Below are 17,695 nucleotides of genomic sequence, written 5' to 3'. Positions count from 1 at the left end.
GGCTTCCCACCCAGCTTGCGGTGCCCAGCCTGCCTGTGCTGCTGCCTGCCTGCCAGCCCAGCGCTGCAGGCTGCTGATCCTGGACCCTCTGCAGTGGGAGCTCACCCTCCAGAGACAAACCAAGACAGCTGAAACACAGATGATGTTTGAAATGTTGGCTCAAACGTACCTTTGGGCATTTGTATCAAAAGTCAGTACTTTCATTCTATTTTCCATGAAACACACACACGGAGTTCTGTTGTTTGGGTTGTTTGGGGTTTTCTTGTTTGTTTGTTTTTAAATAAAGACAATTGATATGTGTGAAAAAATCAGGCAAGACTTTTCTTTCTTTGTAAAATGGAAGCAGTATACTTCATGAAAATTACAGAGAAAGCCCAAAAAAGAGCTCTCAGTACACAGCTTATACTACCCAGTCGGGAGAAAAGCATCATTGGTACTTGTGAAACAGAATTGAGGGATTAACAAGGAGAAAGATCATTAAGTCCTTCAAGACATCAAAGCTAGAAGGATCTGTTTTCCAGAGATATCCAGTGCCCAAATGTGGGTAAAGCAGCGAACAAAATGAACATTGAGCTAGAGGATCTGCAGGCAGTTACCCAAAGGTACAGAACAGTCCCTACCATTCAAAATTTATGTCATCATGGGCAATATTCACAAACCCCAGGCACTGGTACTGAAAACACTTTCAGGTTTTGTTCCTAGCTTTCTGCAAATACAGATGTGGTTTCAATAAACAAAAATAAAAACCTCAAACCAAGCACGTGATCTGATTTCACTGAACTGATTTTAATACTGCATGGAGATAGGTGACAGACACGTTTTCCCCCGGAGATCTGCCTGGGGTGGGGATTGCTCTTACCCAGTGCGATGATTTACATCGTGGATTTGCAGGATCCTGTTCATTAGGAGCCCAGCAGGTTTCTGGCAGTGGATTTTGCCATTCTGGCCACTCTGACCAATGAAGCGAGCTTGGTAAACCAGCTTGGAGAGGGTGTTGGCCAGGATAGCTATGTACTCACACACTGATAAACACAGTTTGGCCTAAGTATTCTTGTCAGCTGCTGAGCAGATCACCCAGTGCATATTTTATCAGTTTTGAAGAGACTCCTCCATAGAGGAGATAATACAGCTGCTCGATTACCCACTCCGCTGTGCTGGTGCTGAATGTGCGAGGCCAGCCTAATCCCAGCCCGAGGGACAACTGTTTGCCATGTCTCATCCATTCAGCATTGCGCTCAGTTGCACCATCGGCACATGCCCAGGAACTAAAGAAGTCGACTTCTCCCCACGCCCAGCTGTGGCAGCACTGGCCTCGGGATCACATGTTGAGAAAACCACTGCTCTGACACGCCAGTGTGCCCTGCGCCTACCTACCAGGTGACACACAATCTGTGTTCTGCCCTTTCGATTGCCTGGTTTCCTGTTTTGTTCAACACCAACAATTTTCTCCCTCTTTCAACAACTCAGTGTGATTTGCTATTCCAAAACAGGAAGAGAAAAAGAAGATGCTCAAATGAAAAGAAAGCAGGAAAGATAAATGGAAGGGAAAGAGCCACGCAGGCAAAGGTACATCTGGAATTTAATCTCATGAAAAGAACAAGAATGGGGATGTTTACTTTTTAGCTGTGTTGAACCTACACTGGGAGAAAACGAAGCCAAAGAAAGGTAGCCTTCTCCCAGATGTACATGCTGTTAACAGCTGTTAATCAGGTGCATGGCCTCTCCCAGGCAGCCTCACTGCTTTTGGCCTTTTTAATTCTCCCACTCCTCAGCAATGTGCCAGTTTAGATTAAAAACTTGCTGGGAAGAGAGGTTCTCTTGCTTTTTTGTTTTACAGAGCGCCTAATAAAATGGGACTATGAAGTTTGTTTAAATACCTGGAAACAGTGCAGCTGAAGTAACACTTCAAAACTATTCCTGATGGGCTTCCTGTGACAACAGTTTTGCTTCTGAAATGCTCCGCTATATTGTGAGAGGTATGTGATCAAACCTCGTAATAGCCCTGAATCAGAAAACACAGGTCCCCTCCAATTCTTCCTGCGACTACTGAGATACTAACGGCCAAATGGCAGCAGTTTTTGTCCTTAATCTTTGCACAAGGCATTATAATTTCTCTATAAACACAGACAGAAGTTTATTTCAACTACAGGCAATTATTATCATAAATCTCCAAAAGCCAATGCAGTTTCACATCACAGCTGATACTTTCAGTATGTATTTCCTATTCAAAAAAACCACCCTGCTGTCAGCCAGTGTTTCATGCTTGTATGAGGAATGCCAACTGCAATACTAGTAAACACTGCTGAGCAGAAGGTATGTTAAAGAGGGCTACAGAGAACTTGGCGCTCACAATTCTTGCATTGCTGTGGCATAATTGTAAAAGATTGTGGTATGTGCTTGGCCATACACATATCTAGCATAACTGGGCACCTGCAGAAACAGCACTGAACTGTTTCGAGAGCTCTGTGGGCAGCCCTGTCTAGGTTTTTTTTTTTCTGTGACTTGTTACCAGTCTCATAAACGGATATATTAGAGAGACATCTAGAGATCCTGACTCCTTTTTAAGCGTGAAAAAACACCTGTGGTTTTTCAGACTTGGCCAATTTTATTTCATTTGACTTTCAGATTTTAAGCAAAATCAACTGTGTCCCACAACATGTGCTACAGCCTTAATGAGTTCTCAGCATCCCATTTCAGCATCCCAGAAATCTAAGCCTGTTTGAGTGTCTTAACAGCCCAGCATTTATTTTAAACAGTTTTATGTCACTGTACACATGCTGTACAGGAAGCTTTCTCTGGTAATTAAAAAAATGCCAACTTAATCATTAAAACCAAAACTTAGTATATTTCCACAGTGATTCCCAAGATTGTGATTTTCCCATGTAGACACATGAGTCGACATGGGAGGAGAGAGCTTCAGCGGGTCCTCGGTGGCACCCCGGGAGAGTGCATTTAAACCACTGTTGCCCTGGAGGAACACACATTAACACAGATGAAGAACTTACTTTGAAATTAGAAGTTAAAACCTGATGAATGTCCAAAGTGGATCAGATGTCACAAAGCATATGGGTGACCTTTACCAGGCTGGAAAATCATATCTTTCCTTGCTCACATCTCAGCCCAAGCACAGTCCTGCCCTGGAGGCCCTCACAAAGCCAGCTCTACCCAGAACTGTCTTCTGAAGGTGGCCAGGGAGAGGAGGAGCTCACTCTGACTTTGCTCCATCTTTGACCCCTTCTTTTGAAACCACAAGATCTGCTGAAGGTAAAGTAGTAGGTATCAGAGCTGCAGCACCACACCTACCAACATGTTATTTCTAAAACATGTATTTCCCAGCATCATTTTGTTGAGAAAGGCTATCAGGTTTTGCTCAGAAGTAGGTTTTGCGTCTCCTCGAGGTGGTGAAAAGTCTAATTGAACAAAACAAGGAAGAAGCATTTTAAAAAGAACACAGTATGTATTATATAAATACCTGCTTTCATGGTTTCATTGCCCCTTTACTCACAAAGGTTGGTGGTAGCTCTTCAACACAATGGAAACAAAAACTGCCACATAAATAAAATTTTAAGACCACTGGAAAACGTATAATCACGCAACTTAGCATGAAAAAAAGCAAGCAAGCAAGCAAGTTCTCTGTGAACACAGATGAAGGTGGTTTCTACTGCGGACCAAATGACTCCAATATATCTAATCAATCCATGGATCAGGTCTCCAGCATATGGAATTTCTTCCCCAAAGTTAAAGTTTCAGGTTGGGCTCCTTGCCTGTTTTCAGATGAGCCTTGCTGAACATCACCTATGTTCAGCTTTGGAATTGAAATCTTTGTGAACGAAATTTTGTGTCTGATTATATCCTTTCTTCCAAATGCTTTAGGTGCCCCTGCAATTAAATTAAATTTCACCAATGATTTGATAATGGCCTGCAGAAGAGAAGGCTCCAGGGAGACCTATAAGAAATCTGGAGAGACACTTTTTACAAGGGCAGGTGGGAATGGCTTTAAACTGGAAGATGGTAGATTTAGATTAGGTATTAGGAGAAGTTCTTTACTATGAGACTGATGCAACACTGGAACAGGTTGCCCAGAGAAGCTGTAGATGCCACATCTCTGGAAGTGTTTAAGGTCAGGTTGGATAGGGCTTTGAGCAACCTCATCTAGTGGAAGGTGTCCCTGACTGTGGCATGGCGGCTGGAACTAGATGACATTTCAGGTCCCTTCTAACCCAAACCATTCTATGATTCTATGATAAAGCCCTGATTACAGAATGAAAGAAAACATCCCTATTAGTGATTTCATCTTGAACAATTCTTTCTACAAAACAATGTATTAGTTAAGTCAGCACTTCCTGCTATGACTTCCCAACAAAATGAGGGAAAGGTACTGGGACAGACTGCAACTAAAAACAGGCTCTCAATCTATCATATACCTTTAAAGTGCAAAAAGAGCTAGGAAGCAGAAGCATCAGCTTACATTATCACAGCTATCCAAGTATACTCAATTCCTCGGTTAACAGCCAGAAACTGAAGTTAATCTCAAACATGTAAAAACTGATTAAGCATAAGAGATACATGGCAGGATTTTTTATTTCTTCAATGAGATTAATTAAAGACCAAATACTGATTAACTGATGCTCAGAAGCTAGAGTTTTTGTAGTTTTATTTGGTTTTAGTGGCTATTCCTATTTTCCTACACCTCTGGTTGTCTCAGAATGATGGGTTTGATGAGTGCCCTTATGCACATCACCAGTTAATCATTCACTATAGCAGAACTTCACCGATACAACTCATCACACTTGGCTTTCCTGTAAGGTTTCAACAGTGTGAGATGACAAATATTTTGTCACTGTAGCCATTCAAAGTATTTTGAAAATTACTTTCATGTATGGATTGTGTAGGAGGATAATAAGCTTATTTGTTCCACTGCTAATGTTAAGAAATTGATGTTAACATTAGCAAAGATGAAAAAACATCCACATTAAAAAGAAAAAAACACATACACCCCCCCCCCAAAAAAAAACCAAAAAACAAAACCAAAACAAAACGAAAAACTTTGGGAAGTTTGTGTGCTTCTTAGACTGGTCAAAAAAGAAAAACAAACAAACAAACAAAAACTAACCCGAAAAACCAAAAACAAACAAAAAAAATCCATTCTACTTAGCAGTCACAGGTAGAATGAGAAGACCACTTTTAAAGGGAAAATAAAGCTTCCAATGACAGTTAAATTAATTTCTTACTGCAGTTCAAAGAACAGACACTTCATGTGTGAGTTGAATAATTTATTTTCATCGTTCTCCTTGCTTCAAGAGTACTTGCCTTTAGAAACTCATGACCAGCTATTGATAAATAGTCATTCATCAAGAAGATCAGGGAAACTTACGATACCTTTAGGTCAAGCACAGTCTAAGAAGCACACAAAAGAAAACGCAAGATCTTTTTTCTTCCCAAATTTAAATAAAACAGGAAAAGCAAGCAAGGAACGCACTGCTTTATCACTACACAGAATTGCCATCTACCGTGCATGTAACAGTGTCCGAATCACGTATTTTGATATGTGTAAGACCCCATTAGCAACAATAGCTGTAATAAGCAGGGCCCAAACACAGCAGTCCAGATAGGGTGTTTTACTGGTAATACCTGTGCATTAGTACCTTTATAAATAAAACATCTTGTAAGAAATGCAACTTCAGCTATCAGCAGGAATATAAAACCAAAGAAAATCTGGAAAGAAAAATACTGGCACACAGCCAGAGAGCTATAATTACTCACAGCTTTTCTGGGAACAACTCAGAAGCTTTCTCTGCACATGCATAATGTGTATTTGCTGTATCTTCAGAAAGGAACTTTTGAGAGCGATGACACTTTGCCCAACAGGATATACCATTATGGAATCATTTGCTATTTTGTAATAGTACTTCTGAAGTAAATGAAACAGCTCTACAGAAGATAGGGCCACTGCAGTGGAATTGCAAAAACAGACAATGTAATTCTTGAAATGTCACAGATTTTAAGTTTCTACCGCTTTGCCTAACTACAACTTACACAAAATTTTACTGTTTTAGTGTCATGTAAGGCAACAGTGGCTGAAGTTTATTCAGTTATCTGCATCACCTGAGTTACCCTGTCCCCTTCTTGATTATTCCACTCAGAAGAGAGGATGTTCAGCCAGAACCATCAGCAAGTTTTAAGGCATACAAATAGTGGCATTATCACATTTTACTTCAAAAAAATTCAGAGGCTGATGAGTCTTTTGTGAGCTACATTCCTATTTACGTGCATATACTTTGGGAAGTTACATACTTTTCTTTTCCCATCTGTTCATAAATACCTTGTTTTCACAGCAACTTTTATTAACCTTGGCTTTTGTAACCAAACACCTGTGCCTGCTGCCCATTATTTTACAGCAGTTCAAGTCCTAGCAGGCTTTGTACTAGTCTCACCCTTCACTGGATATTCTCACTGTCTTGTTTTAATCAGTATAGAAAACCAGCAGCATTTTAAGTATGGTAATGTTAGCTTTCAGGATTAAAAAAATGTTCAGACAGGTCTCTGCCAACCCCCAGGTCTGGGGCAGCAAGAATGAAAAACAGCTACATAAGCTGATAACAGTCCAGGGCTGTCAGCGTTTTCATCTTGCCTCCCATTTTGAATGGGTATATCACTGTTATTTCCTTCTGAACATAAACCTCTACAGAACTACCAGTTGAGCTCCATATTCATTTCCTCCACTGGTTCTGCCAGGCAGTATGGATGCTATCCGTAACAGGCTTAGCAAGACAACTTAATAGCTAAATTCTAACCGGTATTTCAGCACTGTGGCTTCTTAAATAGCTACTATTTAAGGCTAAGGGAGGTTCTTCCTAAAAAAAAAAAAAAAATCTCAGGCAGATTCCAGGTGAAGGAATTCATCAACAAACAGCACACAGCAACTACACACTAGTTAAGTTTTGATTATTAACTCATCTTGGTTTTATTTCAAAAACTAATTATGGAATGCAAACTCAAGGCTTATTTTATAAACAAAGATATTCAGTTTCTGTAACACGCAGTCTAAGTGTTCCCTTGAATGCATGGTTATCAGTTTCAGGAAAGATACTGTACTTAAAAAGAAACAATACACCCATAAAGTCTGAACTGGTGCTGGTTAATCTGCAGGACTAGGCTCCTTCCCCTCCAGCCCAAGTATGAGAGGAGGCAAAAACAATGCAAGTCTTCCCCCCAAGCTGTTTTTGGTGTTACCAATTCATCCTCCTCTGCAGAAACTACTGTTACCAAAACCACATCTAAACAAGAGTATGTAACAGTAATCACACTTCAGCAGCAGAGATACTCTCAGAAGAAAAAAGTCCTTTCAAAGAGGAGATAAAGGGCACAGTGTAAATCATCATAGTTTGGTCAGCCACTGAATATCCAACGACTGAGAGTGGCCCAACTTCACTTTCCATAGGAATAAAATTCCTACCACCTCCCCCCACTTTTTTCCCTAGACAAAGCTGGTGTATGGGCAGAATATGTAGGACAATAAATACTATCTCAAGAACCAAGCTTTCTCTCTCTCAGAATAGCCCAGGTGCTTTGGGTGTTCCTGCTATATCCTACAGTGCTCAAAGGAGACAACTGCTCTAACGTAAGTGTAGTACTTTCAGGTGGCATAAGAAAACATTGATGATATTACACTTAAGTGAAGATCAGCTGCTGTATGCAGGAAAAAGACTGAGAAACTTTGTAACGAAGTACAAAGAACAAGAGATACCATCATGTCTGGACCATGGGACTACACCAGAATTCATTTACAAATGCAGTCCAGGGATCATATTTTCAGTCACTTCTACATTTTAGCTGATAAAATGAAGTTGAAAAACATCTTTGTGTCACAAATACTATAGTTTATAACAGCTATTAACCATTCCCAGATAGATAGGGTTGTGTTTTAGTAACTGATAAAGAAGCACAAATACAAACTTCAGCTAGTTGTACGATTTAGGACGCCCATTTGATGGAGTCTCAAGTGGAAAAAACACGTATCAAACAGCCAAGTCATCTGTACACACTGGAAATTAAAAGATTTATTTATAAAGTAAACCTTTGGACATATTGTAATTCTTTTTTAGAAAAAAAAAAAAGAAAAATACAAAGAAGAATCTATTAGATTAACCAGTCAAGCCAGCAATATCACAAGCTGTTTACATACCAACATTTACATTAATTTAAAACAAGTGGCATGTCACCAACATGTAAGACATATTTCAAAAGTTAAAAAAAAAAATAAATCAACTTGACTTTTGAAAGATACAAGTCTACCACATATAGACCAAACATGGGTTTGGTCATTCAGTTTAAAATCCCCTCTTGTACTGAAATGTTCAGTCTTCAAATTATACAAGTGGATAGCTAGCAGCTGTTGCTATTCCACAGTGGTTCTTCCTGTCCTTGGCCATGTAGATATATCCTTTGTCACCCCACTTCTCACCCCAGCTGAAAACAGAAGTAAAGGATTTGTTTTCATACTCAGAAGAGACTTTACCCTTCCCCCCCTCTCCCCCATATTTAAATTGAAGACTGCTACCTTCCATTTGTGGAGGAAAAAAAAAAAAAAAAAAAAAAATCAAGATTCTGCAGCCAAACTACAGTGCTTTCCAGCAATTAAATGCATGCTGCAGAAGAAGCACCCCAAGCTCACAGAAGGGTGAGCCATCCTCTCATGAGGTGGAGACCTCAACATGCAATCCTTGATTATAGATGCCTGAACCTCAGACACTGCCCCCAGCCAAATTTAAGGGAAGACCAAGACTGCAAGCAGTCTGAGGGTGGTGCCTCATTATTGCTGAGAACATGAGACAAGTTCATGTGACATGCCCTTCAGCTTTAATTTATTGTTTTCTCTCTAACCCAGGAGGCAACTCCCTCTTTAAAGTTCAAGCATTACCCTATTTCACACATTGAGCAGTGCTCTGCTTCCAAAAAATCCATTATACCCTCACGAACTTGCTTCCTCTTGCTCTCCTCCACCACTTTAACATCTACTAGCTTTATAGGTTGTTGCACTACTGAGCTCCCTTGAATTAACTGAAAAAGCAGAAGAAAGAGTTTGCTGCTTTGGTTCTACTTTATGAGGTTGCCAGCAGCATAAGCTGGGTTTAACTTCTGCATAGAGTACAACCTGGAAACTGTTCCCGTATTTTTATGCTGTTTTTAATTGCTGTTGTCTTTCTGCACGTACACTGAAAGTGACAAACTACCTTCCCTTCCCCCCATCCCCAGAGTACAAAGCATAGACAGCAATCTTACCTGTTCTTGACAATCCAGTATTTCTTCCCATCTACATCTTCCCCCTCAAAGCCATAACCTACAACCAGAACACCATGGTCCAGGTCTTCACTGCTGCAGTCTGGTTCATAGTAGATACCTGTAGAGACATAAGACGCATGTGAACGAGCTCATCTGCAGGAAACTCTTCTCCCTCACCAGAAGTTCTGCGTATTTCAAATTAAATGATGCACAGCCTCTAGAAGGTCATAGAAAGAGGAGTCATAAGTGAAGTGTATCGCAGCAGAAACTGAAGGACAAGTACACAGCTATGTAAGAGAAATGTGAAATGTGGAGAACCTGGAGTAGAATTCAAATGACTCCTGATAACTTCAGCATCACAACTGTGGTGGGTTTTCACCTATTAAACTCAAGGGTAATGAATACGAAATAAAAAAAAAAGCAGAGTTCTGTGCATGCAAGTTGCTAACAAATCCCCACCTGACTGATAAAACTGGAATGAAGAATGGCCTGCATCAATAGCAACAGACACTGGACCCACAGCTGCTACTGCTTTCATGAGAGCTCTTTCGTGTCCTTGAGGGATGTCAACAAAGCCAGTGTCATTAGCAGCATTGTACTCTGCCTTGTAGCGACAGTCTTCATCATCCTAAATAAAAAGAAAGCCCTAGTTATTACATAGACATCCTCTTAACATACAGGTGAACACATGAACTTCCAGACATCCTGGGACTTTGCTGCCGTGAAAACAAGATACTGAAGAGGATCAAATTGCTTCAGCAATGCTTTGAAAGAACAGAGGGAGAACACAGAAGGGGCTTTTGAGTTTCTCAAAGTTACTGAAAAAGCACAGGGAAGTGGAGCCCAAAAGGAAAACTAACAGCATGCAAAGGACCATCACATCCTGGAATCCTGCTTTTTCGGCGAGCAGGACAAATGTCTTTTCATGGAGGAAAGAAGCCCAGAATGCATTAATGGGCAATGCAAGAGAGCCAAGTATTCATTAATTACTAAGCAATCCAGAAACTGCTCATTGAGCAAGCACTTAAAAATCCACAATTTTACCTTGTCATACCTTGAAGAACGGTACAGAATGATTTGGAAGTTAGTCATTTGTATCATATGACCTTACATACAAGTACGTTTACTTTTTTTTTCCAATAAAGAATGAAGCCGAACTGTTAGTGTCACAGGCATTTACCACAAGAGAGAGGCCTAGTTTGGAAGTTAGGCCATGTGAAATTTGAACAGACTGGAGCAAGCACATCCCTCTCTCGTGTGGCAACTTAAGTTACTAAAGTTGCATCCCTGAACTAAAGGGACACAGAATACACCTCAGTTGCTTACTTTTTACACTCTGGAAGTTAGGCACTTTCTATAATCCACTAGGATCTCTGTAAGAGCCAAGATTAGGGAAAAAATTGAGATTACAGGAATGCAGATGAAGAGGAACCAAATCCACAGGCTTCTTTCTCTATTCCTCACAACAAATGGCATTGCTATTCCACATTCAGTCAACACTAAACTGAAAGGGAAGGTACTCTGCACTGAGCAGAACTCTTAAGTAGTCAAAAGGTTAAACCATGGGCTCTCAAGTAATACCACAATGTCCCACTGTGCTTTTGTCCTCTCATGTCTAACTTTTGATAGATAAGAGATTTTAGAAGTCTGCCCATTATATGCATTTATGCACATTTAATCTAATGGCGTGGCCAACAACTATTGTTAAAAAAGCAAATCACACTAGCTGCAAGAATTAGTTTGTCTATGGGTAGCAACTGCATAATAGCTCAGTTATGGGAAGCTGAACTGCACCCCTACAATTACGTAGCATTGTTGACAAGGACCGAGTCCTGGTCTAGTGGGTCAACCAAGATAAGGAATGACATCTGATAGGAGGGCAGCAATGAGGGAGAGAAATAGCAGTATTTCCCCTAGTTTTTCCAACTGGTCTGGTAAGATTTTGACCTCAAAGAGCAGTGCAGTACGTGATTCCTACTGGGGCTAGCAGTCACTCTAGTTTTCTTAGGAAAGATGCAACAGAAAGAACAGATGTACCTATTACTATATAGACATTTTCCTTTCTAGGTATGAGTTTCCCCAACAGTTTGTCCACAGATCTGATACCTGCAATACAAGTTCAGCTATTACACTTACCTTTGCAGTGTATGGGTAGGATTCCTCTGAATCAATTCCCCCATTATCCTGCACGTACTGGAAAGCCTGGTCCATAAGACCACCATTGCAGCCTTGATTCCCCTCAGGGCGAGAACAGTCCACCAGATTCTGCTCACTCAGCGAAACAAGTTTGCCAGTTTTCCTGAAGTGCTGCCCTTCAAGAGCTCCTGTTGTGCTGAAAGCCCAGCAAGAGCCGCACTGACCCTGAGGCACAAATGAAGTCACATGTTACAAGTCTGGACAGATTAGGCAATTACAGTTCCCTTATCACTGACCTAAGCACAAGCAAGCCCAACACAAAAGCCACAAGACTAACTTCAGATTTACACTCCTAGCATGTCCAAGTAAAGATATTACAGGCCTGTTCGGTTCTTAAATATTTAGTACAGAATCCATAAAACAGCCTAAAGGTGTGCAGCAATTTTATCAAAATGGCACCCAATTTAGTAAGCTTGCCCTAGGCTTCATTACAGAAGTCCATAGTTTTTCCTCTATGGAAGTGGACATAGCATTCAAGAAGCCAGATCTGCACCTGGTTAAAAATCTCCACTGGAGAATACCTGGTCTTTAACTGGAGTTACATATCCCTTCTCTCTCCAATCTACTGATCGTGGCACTTCCAGGAAGCTGGGCTCAAGGAACTGGGATCCTCTGTATTTCCTTTCTGACTTCTTGTGTATATATCCATTCATCAGCTGTCTGAACTCCTCAGTTGTCTGAAGAAAATATAAGACATGAAGTCATCATCTATCACACACTGCTGTTTAGAACTATGTTTCATGCCTCTGTACATACCATGTCACCAAACTGATTCATTCCCAACTTGTAGCTGTGTTTTCCTAAAGTGTGATCCAGATTATGGAGTTCAATCATTTTCAGATTCTTCTCCCACACCACTCTTCTCCAGCTTTCCTCTCTCTAAGGGGCCAGAAAACAACATACTTCAAGGAGGCAGCTCAAAGCTCACTTGCACAAGAGTTACGTGCTTTGTAGATTACTTGAATCATAAGTCTGAATGCTGTTTGAGATGGTCTTTTTTTGCCACCCTCCTAATAAAAACAAAGAGTACAGTACAGCTGAGTCGAAGCACAGGACAGGGATCTGGGGAAAACAGGATTATCCTTCCAAGTGCAGACCATAGTCTACATAGCGTAGAAACAAAGCAGACATGACTCAGCTGGCAGGGCCCTGCTGAATGCGTTCAGAGCTTGCCGAGCAGAGCACGTATGCCCGGCGCTCACCTCATGGTACTCCTTGTTGTGCCACGACTTCCACAGCTGCCAGTGGCTGTCGAGCTCGGAGTCAACTCTCGGAGCGGCGAAGGCCAGCCCCAAGCAGAGGCAGAGCGTGGTCAGACACAGATTCATGACGGCAGATCTGCAGGGAATGGAGGAACAGCGGTCAAACGGAGCAACGCGCCGGAGAGCCGCCCTTGACTTCACAGCCCTGAGCAGCGATGTCCGACCCGAAACGCGCCTGTTCGCAATTCCCCCACCCCTGCATTAAACCATTCACAGGAGAGAGGAGCAAGCCACGTCCTCCAAGCTCTCCGGGCCCAGCCCGCTAAGAAGCTGGCTGCCCCGGGCCCCGCTGAGCCCCCCTTCGGAGGCCCCACGATCCGAGCCGGCCTCTGCCCGTTCCCCCCTGCGGTCTGGGTCCTCGGCCGCGGCTGTAAACAAGCTCGGGCGGCAGGGCTGGCGGGTTGGAATGGCGGCCCCGTCCCGGCAGCAGCCGCTCCGCCCCAGCACAGGGCCCAACGTCCGCTCAGACCCGAAGCCCCAGCTCAGGCTCGCTTACCCCCCTACCCCGCACACCAGCCGACCCGCCGTCCAGCTCGACAACACTGAGTCCCCGCGGCCCTTCTTATAGTCGCCGTGGCCGTGTCCGCCCCGCCGCTCCGATTGGCGGTCGCGCCGGGCCTCGTTCCGCTGGGCCGCGCCTTCCGCCGGGGCCTGGGCGGCGGCCTGGCGAAGCTTCGGGGGGGTTCTGGCGTGCCCTCCGCGCTCGGACGGTAGGGAGCCTGCCCGCCGCGGAGCACGGGTGTCCGGAGCTGCTGGAGGTGATGTGGGGCTGCCGTGGGGCAACCCGCACCGCCAAGGGAGCCGTTACATTGTGCAGTGTTTGTCTAAATACTGATGATGGGTCCGGGCAGGCTGGAGAGAGTGGCAGCACACTAGGGCAGCTGGAATATGTGTAACCTGGGGAGGACTTCAGGGTGGCAACTTTGACTAAAGAAAAACAAAATCTGGAGGAAAAGGACAAAACCGCAGGTTGCAGACCAGTTGAGGATGGCTCTTGCTCTGGTCAGCCTGCCGGGCTGCACCCGTGCAGCAGAGATAGTCTGTGGCCCTGGGGGTCTCAGCGTCCTGCCAGAGGCCAGGCAGGCAGATGCTCTTGCACCGAGTCTGGTAAGAGTTGGGCATTTTACCACCAGCGTGGCTGGTGTCTATATGCGTAGTGTCCGGCTACTGGAAAGCACTACAGCACTGGGAGTTGCAGCACACGAGATGCAGAGATATACAGTGTCTTGGCCTACATCAAGCTAGGACTAGATAGACTTGAATTTTTATCAGGGAACTTGCCTCTTATAGTGGAATAACTGCAAGAGCTATGCAGGGTTCCCCCTTACACTCTCGTAAAGCCTGTATTTAGCTCACAGACTTGAAAGCATGTATTTAGGGTAAAAAACAAGGTTTGTAGACTTGTGCAACAGCAAAAAGGAAGAAATCATATGATGTGCGCTTCTCCCTTTTTTGATGTCTTAAGACAATGTATCATTAAAATGAGCAATACATGTTTCGTTACCCCGATTATCCTGGGAGCAGTCTCTGGCTCAGGGAAACCCTACAAAGCCAAATATGAAATATGAAATATGACCATCTCAAATATGAAGAGGAGTTGTTTTGCCTTTGCAAAGTATTTGTGTAAGTCTCCTGACATTGAACTAGTGTACCGATTCCACAAAAATACAGCCAACAATGGATCTCCTTGATTAGTGAGTAGTCATAAGCAAGCATTGGAAAGCCTCCAAGAAAAGAAGGTAATTTAGAGCTGAACTACTTACTTGGGTGAAAGCTCGCATATTAACACTGAAGACTGGTTTATCAAGATCATTTATACATGTGCAGCCGTACCACTTTGAGCAGGGATGTAAAATGTAGAGGGGACTTCTTCAAAATATCACTGCAGCAAATGTACACTGAGTACATTACAATTGCTAGGGATTATTTGCACCCCATTTTAATATTTACTTGCTTTGCAAAGCTGTGTTATCAAATTTCTAATGGTCTTTGTGGCTGAAATTTCTGGAAGTTCTTGTTTTGCCCAGAGTTGTTATATGGCTAGTAGCAGACTGACCATACAGAGACTCTGCAAACATCTTCTGAAGCAAGGAAGAGTGTGACATACACTGCAACAACCAGCACTGAACACTGGCACATATTAGAAGAATTAGAATGTAGGTGTGAAAAAGTAAGCTACATATCCTTGTGCTTTCTATTCAACCATTTGTATTTCCAGTTGTCAAACAACAGTTTCAAGACCAGCGTTTTCTAAGGAAAACTGCCAATTTCCTTAGGAAAATGAAAATGCATGCATTGAGTAAGACTATCATTTGTGTCTTCCCAGCATGAAGCTTTTCACTACTTAACCAGTCCTCATGTAAATACCTTAGGAGAGTTAGATGAACTTCATATAATTTGGCTAATTCATAGTTAGGTTTTTTGGTGGGTGTTTTTTTTTTTTTGTTTGTTTGTTAGTTGGTTGGTTTGTTTGGGTTTTGTGGTTCTTTTTAGGTTTTTATTTTTTGTTTGTTTTTCTTTTAATTTGTATAGGATTTGAGAAGTTTTTATTTTAACAGCTCTTTGCTATTATTTTCCATGCAGTGGGACTTCTCAGTCGTATTTGGGTTAGCTTTGTTTCTGCAGTTGTATCTGTTATCAACTGAACATTGAAAGGCTACAATTAAGTTCTCAATGAGCTGTGGACAAGGACTTCTCTCCTAAAAGGGCAAGATGTTTAGCTAGCATGACAGGAGGTAAGGTCAAAATTACAGAGTCTTGCACCATAAATCACATGTCTGCTGCTCTGTAATGTACCCTGAGATCCATGAAGCTGATGCTTTTCTGGATGGTGTGAGGTCCTGTCTCTTTAGGGAGGTTACCATGTAGTCAGCTAAGCATGTGATACCAGTGTCTTACCTCTCCTCATGAATACTCTTGTGCACGTACACACACACAACTGCCAGGTACCATTTTTACTATGAAGCTAACTTCAGCCTACAAGTTTATTTATTATAGTAGGTAGAATTTGCTGAAATTCTTGGAGGAGACAGGAATACTTTCACCTTCAGCACACTGACTTTGGCTTGCACTCAGTCATAACTGTTGTGTGGACATACCAGTTCTCCAGGTATTTTTGGAAGGGAGCCTGGGAGCCCAGGTGCAGAAACATAGGCATATACAGGGGAAATCTGTGCTACAACAGCTGTGGTCAGAACCTGGTCATCACAAGACTGCCATTTAGAAACCTGTGATAGAAAGCTAGCCTAGGACTACCTCTAACTCCTGGATAAACTTTTCCTCTCTGGGAACTAATTATATTGTCATCAATGTGAAGACTGCCAACCATGCTGCAGAGACTGTTCGTGACTGCAGACAAGGTAAAAAAGTCATACAGCACAGCTACTAGACATCCCCCTGTCCCAGCACTATTCCTGCTGCTCCAGTCTGTACACTGTGATGTGTTCACATGCCAAACTGCAAATGCGGTGTAGTCTGCTGAAGTCTGTTGAAGATATCTCTGAGGGCAAGCAACCATGACATGGTCTAGTGGCAAAGCACTCCTTTCACATTAGCAGACTGAAGGTGTGAAATCAAGAGCTTCTTCAGTTCCTCTTCTTGAAAGCTCAGCTGTGCATCCAGTCCAGAGGAGGTCTAGATAGCCATGCTAATCACAGTAGTCACAGTCCTTTCTGCAATAACCTGAAGCGCAAAACTTGGAAGGTAGAAAGCCCTTGTCCGTGAATTTAAATCTCTCCTGTTTGGAGGGTAACTTTCCAAATTGCTTTGAAAAAACAGCTTTTGAGGAACTCTATCTGTGCAGAACTCCAACTCTTTTGCCAAAGGCATACCACACTTCTAAGACACAGGAATAACACGTTTTAATAAGTGGTCATGTTTTCATTGCAACAGCTTAAAGATTGCTAACCTCCCTGTAGCTGTCTGGTCCTACAAGTTACCGGATGACAGAGGCCATGCATTTCTCAATATTCCCAAGAATGTGCACAGCAGTGTGTTGCCTCTGTGCTTGGTGGGTGGTCTCAGCATGGATCTCCAGTGAAGCATCTTATCAACGTGAAACTCAGCTGCCACTGCACATCTCAGGTGTGCAGCACAATCCTCCCCCTCTGGAGCCACTCTACGTGTTTGAATCCAGGATTTCTGAACTTGTTTGGTACTTTGAAATATTTTTTTCTTTTTTCTTCTCCTGGTAAAAGTAGTGCAGAGGAAAGGGCCAAGGGCAACCTCTATCTGCCAGAAAAAGACCCAGAAATCAGAACAGCAAAGCTCCTTTGTCATGGTAATTGACTTGCAAAGCTACAATGGGCTGCCAGTGTATCAAAAACATTTGTGCAATGTAAACAGAATAAGCTAAGGTCACACTTAACCATGACACAAATGTGTGCAGGGGCAACTCCCACAGACCAGCAATCTCAAGATAACTCATGTACTATGATCATTTCTGAAGCAAAAACAAGTGGTTGGTTTGGATGCCATTTATCACAACAGCAAAGGAAGTAGATTTTATTTAGGCAAACATATTTTTTTTTTCATTACTATGAAGACTAGATACAGGATCTTTATTCCTGGAATAAAAAAAAAAAGTTGAACTGGCTTACTTTAAAAGCTTTAACTGTGAACATGTTTATTTATACCACATCTGGCTTAAATCTGTGATTAAGGAATGGACTTCTACAGCAGTATGATCTTAATCACGGTGTATCTTAAAATATTATTTACCCTCAAATGCAAAAAAAAAGAAAAGAAAAAGAAAAAACAGAACAAAAAAACCCAAACCACACACACACCAAAAAATAAAACAAAACCAACCCAACAAAATTCCTGTCATATAGGTACTTCTGTTCAGTCCCACATTGATCCAGTTTAGAAAAGTACAGGCATATTGCAGAGCACTGTGCTGATTTACATTTATGTGTAAGAAATACCAGAGTCATACTTGTGTTTAGGAAAAAGAA

The 17,695-nt window shown here is 42.3% G+C and overlaps 1 protein-coding gene across 1 annotated transcript; it reads right to left on the bottom strand.

The window, feature by feature from the left end:
• Window positions 1–8,031: 8,031 nt before the first annotated feature.
• On the bottom strand, window positions 8,032–12,840 carry CTSV (cathepsin V). Its single transcript, XM_061456305.1, has 7 exons — window positions 12,681–12,840; window positions 12,235–12,357; window positions 12,000–12,155; window positions 11,419–11,643; window positions 9,742–9,910; window positions 9,283–9,400; window positions 8,032–8,469 (listed from the first exon to the last, which is right to left on the bottom strand). Exons 1-7 carry the CDS (start codon window positions 12,804–12,806, stop codon window positions 8,370–8,372), a joined length of 1,017 nt encoding a protein of 338 aa, XP_061312289.1. The 5' UTR covers window positions 12,807–12,840; the 3' UTR covers window positions 8,032–8,369.
• Window positions 12,841–17,695: the final 4,855 nt, after the last annotated feature.

This window comes from Pezoporus flaviventris, unplaced genomic scaffold, assembly GCF_033815535.1.
Source record: "Pezoporus flaviventris isolate CSIRO_AGI_PZ_B2104156 unplaced genomic scaffold, CSIRO_AGI_Pfla_v1 ptg000022l, whole genome shotgun sequence".
NCBI lineage: Eukaryota > Metazoa > Chordata > Aves > Psittaciformes > Psittacidae > Pezoporus > Pezoporus flaviventris.
The sequence above is the reverse complement of the archived record's forward strand: the minus strand, read 5'-3'. Positions and strand labels throughout refer to the sequence as shown.

What these genes read in the sequence shown, in the direction of transcription:
- CTSV (XM_061456305.1), bottom strand. Translation starts at nt 12,806, where the DNA reads ATGAATCTGTGTCTGACCACGCTCTGCCTCTGCTTGGGGCTGGCCTTC. An exon ending in TGAATCAGTTTGGTGACATG is followed by an intron (nt 12,156 to 12,234) that starts GTATGTACAGAG and finishes TATTTTCTTCAG; the next exon opens with ACAACTGAGGAGTTCAGACA. An exon ending in TACTGGATTGTCAAGAACAG is followed by an intron (nt 8,470 to 9,282) that starts GTAAGATTGCTG and finishes TTCTGTTTTCAG; the next exon opens with CTGGGGTGAGAAGTGGGGTG.